At 47.3% G+C, this 18640-nt stretch overlaps 1 protein-coding gene across 1 annotated transcript; it reads left to right on the top strand.

Annotated features, from left to right (window-relative positions):
* The first annotated feature begins 17090 nt into the window (after positions 1–17090).
* LOC122665512 (uncharacterized protein K02A2.6-like) lies at positions 17091–17873 on the top strand. Its single transcript, XM_043861665.1, has one exon. It carries the CDS (start codon positions 17091–17093, stop codon positions 17871–17873), a length of 783 nt encoding a protein of 260 aa, XP_043717600.1.
* Positions 17874–18640: the final 767 nt, after the last annotated feature.

Below are 18640 nucleotides of genomic sequence, written 5' to 3'. Positions count from 1 at the left end.
GTTTGCAGATCATGTTTGAGCTGGTTCTCCTCCAGGTTTGGGTCGGCCCACCCTTTGGATCGGGACACATGGTAGCTCACGATTGGCCAGTGTGATTTTGGGTTTATCATTTGCCCCCCACTCTCTTGGAACAGAGTGTTCAAGAGAGTAGCCTTTTTCATTTTTGTTTTTGGAGCTGTCTCCCTTTTGGGTGTTGTTGTTCCTCGCCCTTCGTATGTGGCAGATAGGCCTTAGTAGTCGTTCATCCTTAGTGGCCTTGAGCCTTTGTGGTTATCGAACCTTGGTGGTCATTTGACCTCGGTGGCCTTATGCTTCGGTGGTCTATGGACCTTGGTGGCATTATGCCTTGGTAGTCTACGGACCTTGGTGGCCAACGGGCCTTGGTGGCATTGCGCCTTGGTAGTCTACGGACATTGGTGGCCAATGGGCCTTGGTGGCATTACGCCTTAGTGGTCTACGGACCTTGGTGGCCAACGGGCCTTGGTGGCATTACGCCTTGGTGGTCTACGGACCTTGGTGGCCAACGGGCCTTGGTGGCATTATACCTTGGTATTCGAACCATCTTGAACTTCTTGGATTCTGCCACTAAACCTTGAACTTACGTCAAATATGATGTCTCGTACTTCCCCCTTTTTTGTTTTTGTTTTTTTTTTCTTTTTGATATTGACTTGAATTGGTCTTTGGCACAGACACATCTTTGCTCGAACCTCGACCTCGAACCCTCACGAACTCCGACCTCGAACCTCGAACCTTCGTGAACTCTGACTTTAGACCTCGAACCTCAAACCTCAGACCTTCGCGAACTTCGAGCTCGAACCTCAAACCTCAAATTTTGACCTCGAACCTCGTCCATGGCTTGTCGCCTACGGTCCTTGGCTGTAGCCCTTTTTTTTTTTTTTTTTTTAATTGACATGATTTGATCTTTGGCCACAGACACATCTTTGCTCGAACCTTAACCTTGAACCCTCGCAAACTTCGACCTCAGACCTCAAACCTCGTCCTCGGACCTCGGACCTCGAACCTCGAATCTCGAATCTCATCCTTGGACCTCGACCTCGAACCTCGTCCATGCCCATGGCCTATTGATCGTGGTCCTTGGCCGTGGCCAACGACCCCCTTTTTATTTTTCTTTCTTCTCTCTTTTCTTCTTTGCTTTTAGGCGGCGCCCATTGATGACGATCCATGGCCCTTTGGCCATGGCCTCTTGGCCATGGTCTCTTGGCTGTGGCCTCTTGGCCGTGGTCCCTTGGCCGTGGCCTCTTGGCCTCTCTTTTTTTTTTTTTTTTTCCACTCTCTTTCTTCTCTCTCATCTTCTCTTCTTCTCTCTCTTAATAGGTGATGCCCATTGATGACGACCATGGCCCTTTGGCCGTGGTTCTTGGTCGTGGTCTCTTGGCCGTGGTCTCTTATCCACGGCCATTGGCAGTTGTCCTCGGACCTCTACCTCTTGCTCTCTTTACAGTCGTCCGACGCTGATCTCTTGTTATCTTGTGCCTTGGCCTCGATCACCTTCTTCTGAGCCTGTAGTACCTCGACCATGTTGGTGAACTCATTACACCGCTCCTGAAGTTCCTTCATGGTCCTGGTCTCATGACGTGCCAGGTCTTTGATCAAGTCCAGGTTTTTGATGCCCCCAACCAAGGCTGCATGCTGGGTCTAGTTGTCTAAGTCTCGGACCTCCAGGGACTCTTTGGTGAACCTGCTGACATACTCCCTGAGGGACTCCCCAGGGTTCTGTATCACGTTCAATAGATTGACCGTGGTCTTCTTCTGCTTGACACTGCTCTAGAAGCGGGTGATGAATTGCTCGCACAGCTCTGCGAACGAACCTATTGACCTTGGTCATAGTCTGGAGAACCATGAAGTCGCTGCACCCTTGAGGGAGACAGGGAAGGCTCGATAGGAGACCACATCCGATCCATCGTATAGGATCATTATCCCTTTGAAGTAGTTGATGTGATCATTAGGGTCCGTGGTACCATTATAGAGTTCGAAGGTGGGTAACCTGAACTTGGATGGGAGTGCGACTGACATGATCTGCTCCGAGAATGGATGCTACCCGGGGATCGAGTGTGTCTCGCCTTGGTCCGCTTCTTCAACCCTTCTAACTTTTCATCCAAATCTCGGAGTCACTTTTCAAGCTCCTCATCCCTTGACTGTCCCTCACGTCTGACTGGTCATTCACTGCGACCTCGTTCTCGTCTTCTCCTGAAAGTCCCTCCTGCCTTGAGTAGTGGCGAGATGGTGAAGGGTCACGTCACGATGAATCTTGATGTGAATGTGACGGGCTTTCTTCTTTGTAGGACTGGCTCTGTTCTGGTGCGTAACTCCCCCCTAGTCGACCTTGGAACACCGATCTTCTTATTGAGCCTTCTGGACTGGGTACCATGGATCTGTGCGATGGTGTTCTCCCACGGTTCGACCGTACTGGGAGGTCCGCCGTTCTCCTAAGATGTTGGGAGGGATCTCCCCGCTGCCTGGTGTGTCTCTCGGACCTATCACCCCTGGGAGGTGACCTCCTAGGGCTCTGCTCCTGTCGGGGATCTGTCCTGCGAAGGTGGGATGTTGCACGTTGCCTCAAGTAGGCGCGGAAGAGTTGTTGGTTGTGGAGGATCTGTCACTACAAGTCATTGATCTGACCCACAGTCGCTGCGTTAGGATCAGGTACTGGCTCCGCGGTGGCGGCTTCAATGGCTACTTCAGGGTTGAGGTCGATTGCCCCAACTTGTTGGTTCTTGGGGACCTCTCTCTCCTGAGAGACATGGTCGGTGGCTCTGCGGCGTGAGCTCTCTAGAGGAGGTGATCCGTTCCCCTCCCTCGCAACATTGTTGGTAGAGGGAATGGTCTTCTTGCCTCGCGGTGCCATGGTATGAACAGTTATGGAAACAAGCTAGTAGGTGCGATGGCTAGCATCTTTCCCACAGACGGCACCAATCTGTTGTGTCAAGAAATTTCCCGGTGGTCCCTTTGAGTGCCGTAACCTGTAAAAGGACCAGAGTGACAAAGGAGAACCGACGTGGTTCCGGCCTAGGACTCTCCGATGCCTAAGTTAGATCTCTCTGAGCAAACAGATGAATAATAGAATTCAAGATGGCTTGATGGGGGTAGAGTACCTTCGTATTTATAGTAGAGTGTGGCGGTGTGGAGAGTCCGATCGGTGGAGAATAGTCTCTGCAGTTGATAGAGACCCTGGGTAGCAGGGCTCTTCCTTGGTTGGTCGTCTCCCTACGGGAGGGAGTGTCCTAGTGGTGTTAGGATCCTTGATAGATAGACGCTTACGTGTGGTGATAAGATCTTTGATGTTTGAGTTCGTTAGGGTGACGTGACTTGTAGGCGGTGGCCTAGAGTCCTTGAGATGGTGCATGTCTTGTCGATGGCCGCGGTAGCGGTTTGGCCTATACTAGGGTCTAATGTCAGGGTCTGCTATGTACCCGAGGTCCGTGCCCCTAGGGGGTCCGTGTTTGGGTGTCATACCTGTGAGGCCGCGCCTGTGAGGTCATGCCTGGGAGGTCGCGCCTAGAGGCCGCACCTGTGAGGCCACGCCCATGAGGTCGCACCTATGAGGTCGCGCCTGGGAGGTCGCCCCCATGAGGTCGCGCCCAAGAGGAGGTGGCGCTCGGGAGGTCGCGCCTGGAGGCCGCTCCTATGAACGTGTTTAGGGATCATGTCTGAGCTGGTTCTCCTCTAGGTCTGGGTCGGCCCACCCTTTGGACCGGGACACGTGGCAACTCATGATTGGCCGGTGTGATTATGGGTTTATCACCAACTTGGGTCCAAGCTAGTTAGATAAGGTAAGCCCAACGACCCACTAAACAAAACTAATCTCTGGCAATAATAAGGTTTGGAGCCAAGTTTAGTCTACACCAACAAGACACCCTTCTCTTCATGGGTCAAGATAACCTTTCCCTAATGATATTTATAGATCTATATTTCTACTTTGTGGTTAAGACATGTAAATGGACCGCGTTTTCCTTAAGACACAGTGAATGGGAGGAATCCATATTCATCGTTGGTCTTCAAATGTATGCGATGCTAGAAAATAACAACGCAACAAAATAGCGATTTGCAAAAGAAAACAAAGAGAAGAGAAAGAACACACACACAAGACAGAGATTTACGTGGTTCACCCCCAAGGAGATAGGCTACATCCACGGTAGAGTGATAGTCCAAATCCACTATTTCCTTGAAGAAATTACAAACTCTCACACACATCTCTCAAAGAGATAACCACGTTAGCCTTCGGCGCTGGCGTATGTACTTTTTGGCCGTTTACATGCGTTTCGAAGGCGAAACAGCTTGCCGAATAATCACAGTACTTTCTAGATTAAAACTGAGATCAGGCTTCACCAATAACACACAAGAAAGTATCAGAAGGGTATTTTAGAAAACATACTAAAACCCTATAACCCCTGGTTTGTTTGACAAGGAGGATGGGGTGGGAATGTTGTGCGACTAGGTCCCACAATGTAGTGAGTTGGGGAATGGGGTGGTTTTTTTTTTACTTTTCCCACGAACAGTAACCAAAATCCTTTGTTTTTTGTGGGACTTTGGATATCATGGCTGTAGAATTTTCAAATGTCACGTGAGTAGACAACATTTAATACTGTTCCCTGAGCTTTTGCAGTTCACTACCCCATGTTAAACAAACAAGATTGGGATGAGATTTTAAAGTGCTACACCAATACTTTCCCACCTCAATTCTCCCACCCCACCTAAGTCCCGGTCAAACAAACGGGACCATAGGGTTTGTGAACCCTAGTATGATGCGATAAACCATTACCACATTGGTGAGGGCAAACTTTCTCCTATGTGAATATTGTTGGGCTTAGTGTTCATGGATTAGAGGAAATGAAAATGTTTCTCACTTAACATACTTGAGGATCCTTCTCCAAGTTGGCCAGCATTTACGAAATATCTATCTAAGTATGAGAAGAGTATACACAGACAAAAAACAAGTGGTGAATATGTTGGGTATATTCTATAACCCTATTATATGTTCTAATATAAGTCTACTTGAATAAGGACCCAGGCTGTGGTGGGCCCTACTGGATAGAGCCCATTTAACCTAAAATTCTAGTCTTTCCTATAAATACTAGCTAGAAGCAACAACCTGTATTATTCCAAACTTGATATGCAGGGTGTATTGCTTTAAGCAACTTTGTGCTTAAAATCCTAAACCCTAACAGAATATCCTTAGAATCATTCTAGCACAAACCCTTAAGGCATTTAGTTATTTTTTCGGGTATGATCGGTGGGAATGCACACATTGAAGAGTTCCCAAGTAATTGCTAATCTCTTGAGTTGTTAATTGATTTCACTTCAACTCTTATATTTTATTAATATATGAGTCATTTTTAGAGTCATTGGAGAGAGTAACGTTTCTATTCCACAATCATACAATCAGCCCTTTATTGTCTCTCAACTCAGTCATGGTCTCTTTGACCAATTCTTTGGAGATAAGAATGAGACAATGCGACCACATCACTAAAAACCTTTGACATGTAAAAGGAAGATTAGAAAATGAAAAAGAAAAATACAAAACAACCATGTTGAGGGGTGGGGGTGGGGGTGGGGCCGTGGGGGTGGGGGGAGGGATACTGTAGGAAATTTTTGGTTACAGCCGCAAAGCTATTTTGATTAACTTATGAGGACAGTTTTTATACACGGTTGTGTAAGTCGTGCATGTGAGAGGGTGAGAGCTTCAAGACATTAAATATGGGTAGGGGATTTATGATTTTTTCAATTCTTTGTGAGAAAGGACACGATCATACATGTTTGCACGACCGTATATAAAATCTTTGGCTTTAACTTATTTCAACAACTTGAACTAAATAAGTTTCATGTCCAGTAGACTATTCACTATTTACTATTCGCACAAAGTCTTGGAAAACCAGATGCTGTGGTTTCCTTTGTTTTTATTGGTATAAAGATTCACAGCTTCTGTTTGTGGAAAGGTCAGCTAGTGGAGGGGACGGACCACAAGAATCTGATATGCTCTCGTACCATGTGATCAGTTGTGGGTCCGCCAACTACTTGTCTCTCCAAAGGCCTCCGTTTTTAAATCAATCATGATCAATATAAAACTGCAATAATACAAACGCGGATTGAAGCTTGGGACCAAGAGCTAAGAATTATAAAAAAAGCTTATTAAAAGAAGTCCCCAAAAACATTGGAGACAATACCAAAATAAGTAATAATAAAAAATTTCAATGCATGCATGGGACATGCAAATCTGTACTAAAGCATTTCTTTGTAGTTTGTATAGTGCATTCAAGCTAAGGTGGCTTACTGTTGTGGAGATAGGATGTTCGTTTGTGTTGGAGTTTTCTCCATCTATTACTTATTTTTTCGTCAAAAAAAATTAATTTTTTTGGGGGTTGAGGGGAGGGAGAATTTCTGGGTTTTGTTGAATATATTAATTATTCACCAAAAAAAATTTAGTAGTTTTTGAAAACTAAAACCAATATCAAACCCCCAAAAAAAAATGGTAAATCGATTTTGATTGGTTCAATCAGTCCGATCTTTTCCTGAATCGCTCAGAGTCTCAACCTGGTCGAGAGAGCCTACACAATATCTACACTCTACAGCATTACCAAGAGAGAATCAACTCTTAAACACAAGAAACATCAGTAGTATCAACTTTATTATTATTTTTTTTCTTCTCTTTCAGTATATACTGTCTTAGTCCCTCGAATCTTCTTCCTAATTACCATTGGTTGGTTCTTTCACATCTCTCTCTCTTTTGTACCACTATAATATCCCATGGAGTACTCCAGTTGAAGTATCCCTCGCCTCTAACCTTAAGTTCACAATTGTTAGAGTATGGGGAAGGTCGAGTTCATCTTTGCTTCTCTTCTTCTTCTTCTTCTTCTCTTTGCTTTCTCTCATGCCAAGGAGTCTAACAATATTGATAATACCAATTATACCTTGGGTGATGGTGACCCTGCATCAAGTAGAACAACGATGGCACACGTAGTAGCAAAAGAATTTCAGTCAGCTGCTGCAAAGCTTGCAGTTCCATTAATAGACGATCCACCATCACCTCCTCCACCAGGGCATATAGAACTCGTCCGGCCAATGAACTCCGGTAACAGTCCAGGCATCGGTCATTCCATTCACAACTAGTAGCTAGTGCTCTTGTATTAGTTATTAGAGTTTCTCCCATATGAAGTCTTTTTTTTTTTTTTCCCCTTCCACTTGTTTAGTTGCTTCACCAGTGACCTTGGAAAAGTAGGTTATTCCATGCAGGTCTGCACTGTAATATAATACAATATGATTTAGAGTCCATTTGTGTCCCCCCAAGTAAAGAAGGAAACTATTTATGTTTGATTTCTTTGTATATATAATAAGAAGGTGTATTTGACTATATATTCCAATTGCATCTTCTTTATTTTCTCGGTTTGACCCTCAAAATCGCACGTGTAGCAGTTTGTCTTGCAGTCGATGTGGGACTAATCTCCCCTACACGTAAGATCTTTCTATAATCCTATAATAAATTATAGGGAAGCAGTTTTCTGTACGGGAGTGTGGCCTACGCCAGTACTCCCATGTGTCTATCTCTCTCCTCCTTAAAACAAGGGGACAGAAGTGTCTTTACTCATGGGAGGAGAGAGATAGACTCATGGGAGTGCTGGCGTACGCCACACTCCCGGGCAGAGATCTTTTTCCCAAATTATATTAATTCTCAAGGAAAAAAGAAAAGAGAAAGGAGATTCCATTACAAATGGTTGAGATGAATCACCATTGGGGCTTGTCAAACCCTAAACCGAACTGCTAATAGCGACTGAGTTGAACCAAAAAGGTCCATACCAGAACTAAACCGATACTATATCGGCCGGGCTGGCTATGGTTTGGAATATTATGGAATTAGCTGAAAACTAGATCACAACGGAATATCGGATCGTCCGTAAATCACACCATAATTAAAAAACGGACCGAATATAATCTGATATAAAATCAATTCTTTATCGGGCTGGATTCGGTTTGATACTTTTATATTTTCCGATCACTACACTCAAATAAATGGCCAGATCATGGATTGAGGGATCTTTATCGGATTGTCCATTGGAATTTTACTTGGGATCGATCAGTGTTGCCCCCCCTCCCCCATTTTTATCCTCTCCAGCATGGTTTTAAGTATTGGTATCGAATCGCCTGTATCGAGCAATACGTACCGGTTTTGCTAGTCATCGGTACCAGTACCGTATCAGTAGCACAGTACGAACAAGGGATAGAATGGTCTGAAAACTCATTTTTTAAGGAAATCAAGGGGTAATTTTGTCCAAAACAGCCGATCCAGGCCGATACCGTATCGATATCGTAACGATTTTCTATGTTGCCGATAACCGTTCCAATACCGTGCACTAAAACCATGCTCTCAAGGGCATTGCCCATAGAACCTACGAGGCACATTGGATGGTTCACCACACAAGGAGAGTGATGGATTTTTATCCTCTCAAGTATTATGCACTGCCTGATGCACCGCCCAAAAAAAAAAACTAATCATAACAGGTTTGGAACATATTCCTGTGAAATAGACATGGACTGAACTGGCTAAAGAAGATATGCTCCTACCAAATGTAGTATCACTCATTTTGTTGTGGTCTATCATCACACGATTGTCAAGTGCGTTATAGAGTTAGAACAACCCTTTGAGGCAGAACCAAATAGAGACTTAATGGATTTCTGACTATAGAGAGAGCTACCAATCGAGATCTTCTATGGTGCGCTGCCCGGAGTGGCTTGTGTGGTGTAGACTGGGTTGCATGCGCAATGATCGTCTTACCCCTTGTCCAACGCCTTGGCTGAGCGGGGGTAAGGTGGTCATTGCACGCACAACTCAGTCTGCACCACACAGGCCCCTACGGACAGGTGTGCCGTATAAGATCTGGATCCGAGAGCTACAAGTTATAAAATTAAAGGGATTTCTTGCTGTGCAAGTAGTTCACTTTCTTTGATCGTGGAAAGACTTAGAAGCTTCATGGCCCTAATGGGCTCACGGAACTCCCTTTTTTGACCAAAGAAGAGCAGCAGCCTACATTTTAACTTTGCGTCTCAATTTTATAATGTGGAAGCATGAGATAGTGCTAACCATCTGAACTTCCCAAGATTTTCTTTAAAGATATCTCTGTCTCTCTCCTTTTTTCTTTTTAACCCGAATATTATCTGGGCTCGACTGGTTCTTGAAATTTTATTAATAAATTAACTAAAAAGGAGAATACAAGGGAGACATAACCCGCCTTACCCCAACCTGAAGAGCATCGCTCTCTTGTCTCTCTCTCTTTTGATTAAGATATTTGAACTATATATGTGGTTGGACCCGAATCCAAGACCTTGTTCATAAAAATTAGTATTTAGTTAATTTTTTTTAATACTAACAATAGAGACAAAACGATGGAAGTCGGTTTCAAACAAGATTCAAATTTGGTTTGACAGGACAGAATCCAACTTAATTTAAAAGTTAATGACCCCCATGCAGTCAAATGTGACTCCAAAGGTCGAAAGAAAAAAGGTCGGTCTTCTCTGTGGGTGGAGAGTCTGTGTAAGCAGGGGCCAATTTCCATGTTATGTGGAGGGACGGTTATTTCGTCCCTTCTATGTGTCCGAGGGTGGGCAATATACTCCTCCATAGGAAGTTTTTTTTTTTTGTAAGAAAATAAAAAATAGGTTCTCTTATCAATTCCTCTGGTTAAACTAAAGCAAAACATGTCTAAGTAAGGGTATCAATTTAGAATTAATTAGAATCGAAGAATCAGAATCAAAATTAATCATTTTTAACATCGAATCGAATTAAAAAGGGGCAAAGAGGTCATTTCTTGTGAGGAAAAAAGAGATATAGATATGGTGCTAATGTACCCTTCATAGTCGGCTCAGAGAACCTTTTCCGTTTATATTGTTGGAGCCATTTCTCGGGTGGGTCCCACGGTACCATGCGCCACTTAGAGTTGTGGACCCACTTTAGATGGGTCCCACGGTCTGGTGTGTTGCTGAGGGGCCGTTAGGGGAGAGCCACGTCAGCAACCCAAGGAGGATAAAGAGGACTTCGTCAAAGGGGGTTGAGAGAATCGCTCCCACAAGGGAGGGATCCTCTACTTCTAAGGAGGCAGGCCACGTTCACCCCAACGATGGGGCCCAGGATAGGCGCAACAGACTCTGCCACATAGGATGGGTGATAGGGTTTGAAGCCAAGGGGGACTCTGCCGTCACTATCTAAAGGGACCATTATAAAAGGGGAATCGCTGCTGCGGGGAAAAGGACACACAAAAATCAACTCCTTGGCATTATCTTTACTGTTTTCTTGCTTATCAGTTTATTTTAGTTTTCTTAGTAGTGGGAGGAGTTTGCTCACCATTGAGCCAATCATTGGAGACGTTCTGTTCTAGTAGATTTGGCTTGTTTGTAACTGGTCAGTGTACTTCTCTTGTTAATTTAGTAATTTCATTTCGTGCAAAGGTCAGTCTTTTTTCTCAATTAGTCTTTATAAGCTTTCTGGTGAGCCCCACTGAGTCCGTAATCCATAAAGTCTAACCCAAAGGTCCTTGGAGATAACTCAGGTGCAAGGGAGCCCTACATCCCTGGTTAGTAATCAGATAGGCCGCAAACCCCAGTCCGTTTGAACCAGCGTCAAAGGTTCTGGCACGCCCTACATTTATCACAATCCATGTCATCTTGTGAGTGTTGGACACCCTTTTTTCCACCCACACATTTTGGCACGCCCGGTGGGACCCTTATAGGCTCAGGATTCGCAATGGGACCAAAGAAGAAAGCAAATAAGGCTCAGACTCGGAGAGAGATAGCCGACGAAATGGTTAACCCTTTGGCTGCCATAGAAGGCCAAGGAACCGAGGGCTCCGACTCTTAGGACACAGGTAGCAGTGATGGGTTGTCACAGCAATTCGCTGCAGCCATGCACGACGCTCTAGAGCCCGTGACATTAGACATGAGGCTCTTGGTGACTGCCATCAGGCTGGTCGCTGAGGACATCTGTAATCTGATTCAAACTCAGAACCAGGCCGCTGAGAGTCAGTAGGCCCACTTTGATCATTTTATTAACGATCAGGATTCCTGCCTGGACCAGCTCATCACGGTCCTGACATCCCAGAGGTAGGCCGTCCCGCAGGGATTGGTATAGCCTGTAGGGCTTGCACCGCCAGAAGCTGTGGCGTCCCAGATTGTAGGTCCTGATCTGGATACAGGCCAGACAAGCTGTAGGCAACCATACATGTTTGCTGGGAGTTCCAGTCAGGCTCCAGTACCAGAGGACCAACCGGTGACCTACGCCAACCTGCCGTACCATCCTGGGATCGGAACAAGCACCGGTCCCACTCTAACGTACGCTAACGTCATGGGGGCAAGTGGAGCCCAGGTTGGATCAACCTATATGGCCCTACTGGGGGCAGCCACAGCTCCATCTGGGGTGACGACGGCACAACAAGGTTTCAGAACTGAGGCCAGCGAACTAGGGGCAAAATCATAAACGTCCCCTGTGGCAACAGGGGCGAATGCCATCCCTGTGGGAGGATACCGAAGCCAAGCCACGGCTGGAGTCCCTGACCGCCGGGGAGTTGGATACACGCCAACGTGGCCCTCTACGGGGCTGTGGGCAGCAACACCCAATCAGGCCGTGAACCCAGAGCCGGCCATGGGAAACAGGCCGATACTCGACTACGAGGAATTGGCACGCTTGATACAAAATAGCATAGACCCTGCCTACCGATCGGTGGCTCGGCCGGTCTACCGGAAACCATACCCCGAATACCTGGACAATATTGATCTAGGGAGGAATTGGAAGACATCGGAATTCATGAAGTTTTCATGGGAAGACAACATGTCCACCATTGAGCATATACCCCATTTCGCTGTGCAATGCGGAAACTTGGGGGCGAACGACGCCATAAAGCTTAGACTCTTCCCCAATTCATTGACAGGGGCGGCGTTTACTTGGTATTTTCACCTACCACCCAATTCGGTTCAGAATTGGTAGGAGATGGAAGAATTATTCCATACCCAGTTCTACAAAACTGAGCCCGAGACCACCATTGGGGACTTGGCCCGCATGCTCCAGGAGCCAGGGGAGACCGTCGACAAATTTATCAACCGGTTCAAATTGGCCAAATATAAGTGCCCTACCCTCTTGCACGAGGGTGAATACGCAAAAATGGCCCTCGACGGGCTGAGCCTTGAGCTCAGGAAGCGCTTCGTCGACCAAAACTTTGCAGACCTTGGACAGCTAGTAGTACAGGCGGCCCCTTATGAGGCACTGCTAAAAGAGGAGGGACAGAAGAAGGCCTTCTCCATGGGGACCTATTACAAAGAGGCCGCGTCAGGTAGTTACCCACTCTTAGGGGCGGGAGAGTCCAAAATGGTCAGCTTCCTCGACTGTGAGGTTGACGCCACTGAAATAGCCGAGGGGAAGCCCTACGTTTGCAAGGCTTTAGCCAAACAGGCCGCGAGTGACCGTCAGGATGAACAACCCAAGCCAACCCCCTAGCGGACTTTTGATGCTGGGGTAAAGTACTCCTTTGACATATCTAAGGCTGAGCTTATCTTTGATCAGCTTCTAAAAGACAAGCAGATCAAACTGCCATCGGCACACTAGATCCCTGCTAACGCCGACTTAAAAGGCCAGAAATATTGTAAATGGCACAATACCCGGACACATATGACTATTAACTGTGTTGTGTTGCGCAATGCTTTGTAGAAGGCTATCACAGAAGGGCGAATCATGTTCCCAGAGAGGGAGAAAGGAGTGATGCTGATTGATGAAAACCCCTTCCCGGTCAACATGGTCACGGCTGATTTGTCAAAGGTGGCCAGCACTGCGAATGGGATCATGACCAGCCCAACCAGGCCCAGAGTTGCAGAACCTGAGAAACTTGAAGAGGTAACCCAGGCAGACAGCCACGGGACACAGACTATTCTTTCAAGGAAGGCAACAGACCTCGTCGTACCAATGAAGACGCCGGCTATGGTGGGAGCACAACCTACGACTGGGATGCTTCAGACTGCTCACAAACGCTCCAGACAGGACATGTCACTTATGGAACACCAGGGCGAAGACTGAATAACCGGCAATAGAAGAGGCGGTACACAACCAAGGCCTTTCAGCTCATTCAAGGAATGGAGCGGCGGCCTCATTCATTCATCATCCAAAGAGGCCTACACTTTTCAATGGGGGGTGTGCACTCATTGCAAGCGACTGATTGAAGACCAGGACCCCGTGAGAGATGGGATGGCACCTATTCAGCAGATTACTCCCCTCCGGTCAAGGATCATAGGAAGAAAAGCTGAAAGCTGGCCACGCACGACACTGTCTAATAGGATGACCAGGCAAAGGGCCGCTTCATGACCTTTAGTCAGAGATCGCCTGGGTAGGACGCCAGTAAACCGCTGCTTGGTATATGACCTCGTGGGTCCAGACTTCAGTGAAGACCAGTATGGGCCAGAGACAAGGAGAAGGACGGTCCTTCCCAAACCCGTCAGGATGGACGATTGGAGTGTAGCCCGCCATCCCAAGTTCCCCGTAGAGCCAAGAAGAATGGAGATGACACAGACCCAAAGGAGGAGGTGGCAATGGAGGCAAGCCACCCTGAGACGGGCTCAGGCGATAACGACACAGGTGGACATGGAGCAAATAGAGAACAACCTGCGTTTGAGATTCTTAGACGATGGCAGGACGAAAGGGGCCCTGTTGACTAAGGGCAGGTTTCGGAGCCTGAAGTATCAGACTATAAGACTGAAGAAAGCGACTTTGAAATCCTGGTAGATCAGTCCCCAAACAAGGAAGACGGTCAAACGGCTGAGGCTGCTACATGGGCCAAGCTGGGGGATGATGGCCTTTCTGCCACACAGGGTAACACACCAGAAGAGGAGACCGACTTCGCCGAATTTGTAAACCTAATGTTTGGCTCCGTAGAAACACAGGTTCAGGTCTCCATGGTTTACGTTCTTCCTCAAAAATTTGAGTATCAACCTAGACAGGCAAACCAGCTGGAAGGCGACGTTCTGGAAGAGATAACATCTGGAGTGATGGACATTGAAATAGTTCCCCTGGGAGACAAAGAGGAGCAGCCAGAGAGCGTTCAAATAGTGATCATCAGAGAGACCGAACGAATGGTACACACCCCAATAGTCATAGAGCGGCTCCCTGACGTCCTGAGGAAGCCCTCGAAAGAGATGTACCAATACTTGAAGCCTCTGTATATCCAGACGCATAAGGAAGGCAAGCTTGTTTCAAGGGTGTTGGTTGACAATGGGGCGGCCGTCAATATCCTCCCAGCCAGGATGATGAAGCGGTTAGAGAGGGATGAACTGGATCTTATTCCTACAGAGGTGTCCGTTACGAACTTTCTAGGGAGTATCATGAAGCCCAAGGGTGTGCTGCCCATAGAACTCAAAGTTGGGGAATGCGTCTCTATGATAGCTTTCTTCATCATGGATACGTCAGCCCACTACAACGCTCTCCTAGGACGAGACTGGATACACGCCAACGCGTGTGTGCCTTCATCTCTCCACCAGATCCTCATTTTCTGGCATAATGAGGCTGACATCAGGGTGGTTACAGCAGACATCAGGCCGATCATGGTGGAGGCGAGTCACACTGATGCCATTCTTTATGGGGGACGTGTCGGCCCAATCAAATTTGCAGGATCAGATGAGTACGAATGACCAATGTTGTTGGTCACAACAGCTACCGTAATGCAACCAGTACCTCAGGCCAGGACAAGGCCGGGGCAGCGAGGACTGCCGTCCATTTAGGATGGGAAATCAGACGTCGCCAGTAGTTATGATTAAGATAAGCAATGAAGCAGTAACTAACATCCTTCGGAGGCTGACGGTCTTTGGCCTGGAGAGGAGGATGTCTGTCGAGGAAGGGTTAGTGGCCAAAGCAATGGCCAAGAAACTAAGAGAACTTAAGGCCAAAATCAGGATGGAAGACATACGGCCTGCGCCGTCAAAGATGGAAGAAATACCAGCAGAAGTATGGGACCCACTGGCGGAGGTTAACCTAGGAACCAAGGACGATAAACGTCCTATCTTTGTTAGTAGTCTGCTTAATCATGTATTTCAGGAAAAGCTTGTAACTCTACTGAGAAAATATAAAGATTGTTTTTCTTGGGATTATTCTGAGATGCCAGGATTGGAACGAAAACTGGTCGAACACCGGTTGTCCATCAAGGACAATTTCAGACTAGTAAAATAGTTGCCCAGGCGCATGGCGTCGGATGTCATCCTAAAAGTAAGGGATGAACCCCTGATCAGGCAACTAGGATTACTATGGAGCATCACTCCAGTGACATGGATTAATGAAGAAACCCTGTGCATGCCCTCTTTTATACCTGTGAGAAGATGGATTGCTCAAAGCCGAATTTATATGACCTGCTCAGTATGTAGAATGGTTGTCTAACATTGTCCCTGTGATCAAGAAGAATGGCAAGCTGAGAGTGTGTATTGATTTCTGGGACCTTAATAAGGCTACCCAGAAGGACGAATACCCAATGCCCATAGCGGACATGTTTGTAGACTCTGCGTCTAGGAGCCAGATAATGTCCTTCATGGACGAACATGCGGGCTACGACCAAATATTCATAGCTAAGGTGGGCACGAGCGTTGGGGACCTATGAATGGGTAGTGATGCCTTTCGGTCTAAAGAACGCAGGCGCCACGTACCAACAGGCTATGAACGCCATCTTCCATGACATGATTGGAAAATTCACGGAGATTTACATCGACGATGTAGTGATAAAGTCCAAAGCCGAAGAAGAACACCTAGCCCACCTAGAAAGAGTGTTTGAGAGGATGAGGTCCCATGGCCTTAAAATGAATCCTAAAAAATGTGCATTTGGGGTAGCAGCTGGGAATTTCTTGGGTTTCCTCGTTCACAAAAAGGGGATAGAAGCAGATCGAAACAAGACCAAGGTCATTAGGGAGGCCAGGCCCCCGACGAACAAGAAGGAGCTCCAGCGGTTTCTCAGGCAGGTCAACTTCCTCCGACGGTTTATATCAAACTCAGTAGGACGAACTAGGGTGTTCTCTTCCCTACTAAAGATTAATCCGAGGGAAGACTTTCGTTGGACCGCCGAGCATCAGAGGACATTCGACGCAGTTAAGGACTACCTGGTTAGACCCCAGTATTGGCGCCACCGCGACCAGGGGTCCTGCTAAAACTATACATTGCAGTAATAAAATCTTCGGTGGGGGGTTTGCTAGCCCAGGACAACTAGGCTGGGATAGAATAGGCGGTGTTTTACCTTAGCAGAGCCCTGAATGAGGCCGAGCGGCGTTACACACCGATGGAGAGGCTATGCCTAGCATTATTCTGATCCTGTTCTAAGCTACGGTATTATCTGTTACCAACCACAATTGAGGTCATATGCCAAACCGACGTTATTAAATACATGCTCTCACGGCCAATCTCTAGAGGCCGAGTTGGGAAGTGGGCCCTGGCGTTGGTAGAATTTTCCCTCTAGTACGTTCCTCAGAAGGCCGTCAAAAGCCAGGCCTTGGCCGATTTCCTCGCAGATCACCCGCCTATATTGGTCAGTGAAAGTGAAGGGCAAGGAGAGGCCAGGGAAATCACACACATTGGCGTTACCCCTTGGTTCCTGTCCTTCGATGGATCAAAAACCAGCCAGTCAGCCTGGACAGGGGTCCCCGTTCGATCTCCGCTGGGGGCAGAAACCCAGCTAGCCGTGCACTTGGGGTTTGCCTATTCAAACAATCATGTCGAATACGAGGCCCTCATCATTGGAATGAAGATCATCCTCGCTATGGCGTCTAGGGCTGTCAAGATAAGCAGGGACTCCCAGCTTGTGGTTAAGCAGGTAGTAGGGGAATACAATTGCGAGAGTGAACACCTGGTCCATCACCACATGTTGGTAAAAAGCCTGATGGCTCGTTTTGAGGATGTATCGGTAAAACACGTTCCTCGGGTGGAGAATTAGGCCCCCAATGCCTTAGCGCAGGTGGCATCAGGTTTGCGCCCCATAGAGGATTGTCTAGAGCGAACCGTCATCATACGAAAGCAGTTGAGGGACCCCAGTCCTAGCATGGATAGGAGAACTAAGTATAGGGCATTGAGTTATTTCCTGATGGGGGATGACTTGTTCAAGAAAGGGAAAGATGGTCTGCTACTCAAGTGCGTCAGCCTCAATGAATCTATGGTGGTCATGGCCGAAGTGCATGAGGGGATCTGTGGATCACATCAGGTCGGCCCTAAAATGAGATGTTTAATCAGGAGGCATGGCTATTACTGGCCAACCATCCTGGCAGACTGTGTGAGGTATGCCAAAGGTTATCAGGCTTGTCAGCGACACGGTCCAGTGCAGCAAGCCCCAGCGATGGAGCTTAACGTAGTGGTGAAGCCATGGCCGTTTAGGGGGTGGGCAATGGACTTGATCGGGAAGGTGACGCTGCCAGCCACAAGGTGGCAGTGCTTCATAATCGTCGTTATGGACTATTTCACCAAATGGGCAGAGGCCGTTCCCATGAAAACGGTCACCCAGACAGAAATCATCCGGTTCCTAAAAACCCAAATAATTCACAGGTTTGGGCTGCCTGAGACTATCACATGCGATAATGGGTCAATTTTCACGGGGGGCCAAGTCCTTGAGTTTGCTGCGAATTATGGGATCACTATAACCCATTCCACGCCATACTACACTGCCAGCAACAAGGTGTTGAAGAATTGCTTGGCTAAGGTGGTGGATGAAAACCCCAAAAAATGGGCTGAGTTGTTGTCTGAAGTTCTATGGGCATTCAGGACGTCACAACGGATAAGTACTGGGACCACGCCATTCGCCCTCACCTATGGGCATGATGCGGTCCTTCCCCTAGAACTAAGCGTTAGGTCTGCAAGGGTGGCGTACCAATAGGGGTTCATGCCCACCACCTATAATGAGGCCATGCTGGCCGAACTGGAGGATCTGGATGAGGAGCGCTTCAGGGCCCTCGATCGAGTTTTGGCCCAGAAAGCCACGGTAGAGGCCGTATATAATAGAAAGGTGGTGCCCAAGAGTTTTCAGGAGGGCGAAGTGGTGCTAAAGGCTATCCTTCCGATAGGGACTAAGGATCCGACTTATGGCAAGTGGTCCCCTACATGGGAGGGGCCATTCGTTGGCCATCAAGTGCTAAGAGGAGGAGCATACAGGTTAAGAGAGATGGAAGGAAGTGTGCACTTAAAACCCATAAATGGAAAATTCTTAAAAAAGTTCCACCCCACTATGTGGGATCTGGGGTAGGGGCGTTGGAGACAAAGCCGGTCCAAGGCCGACCTAGTGGCCAGGCCATTAAACATGTTCAAAAGAAAAAGAAAAAGAGAGGGACCAACCCAAACGGTCAGGCCGTGGAGCAAGAAGAATTAAAGTTTTGTTGCAACAAAAAGGGGAGCATTCAAGACTAGGGGACATTTGCCCTAGATTTTGCCAGGCGCGCATGCCTAAGAGAAGTCTTCTTTGGGAAACAACCCCCACAGGTCGTCCCATTGGGATTCAAGGTTTGCAACTTCTTGGTTGGTGGTGGCTAATTGGGCAGCCCGGTCACTCTTCAAACTAGCGGCCTCAGCAGCAGAGGCCTGGAGAGTCTCCGCAGTCTTGACAAGAACTTTGAAGCTGGCAAAGGAGGGCTCTGCCAGTTCCTCCTT

Source organism: Telopea speciosissima, chromosome 6 (assembly GCF_018873765.1).
Source record: "Telopea speciosissima isolate NSW1024214 ecotype Mountain lineage chromosome 6, Tspe_v1, whole genome shotgun sequence".
In the NCBI taxonomy this organism is placed as follows: domain Eukaryota; kingdom Viridiplantae; phylum Streptophyta; class Magnoliopsida; order Proteales; family Proteaceae; genus Telopea; species Telopea speciosissima.
The sequence above is the reverse complement of the archived record's forward strand: the minus strand, read 5'-3'. Positions and strand labels throughout refer to the sequence as shown.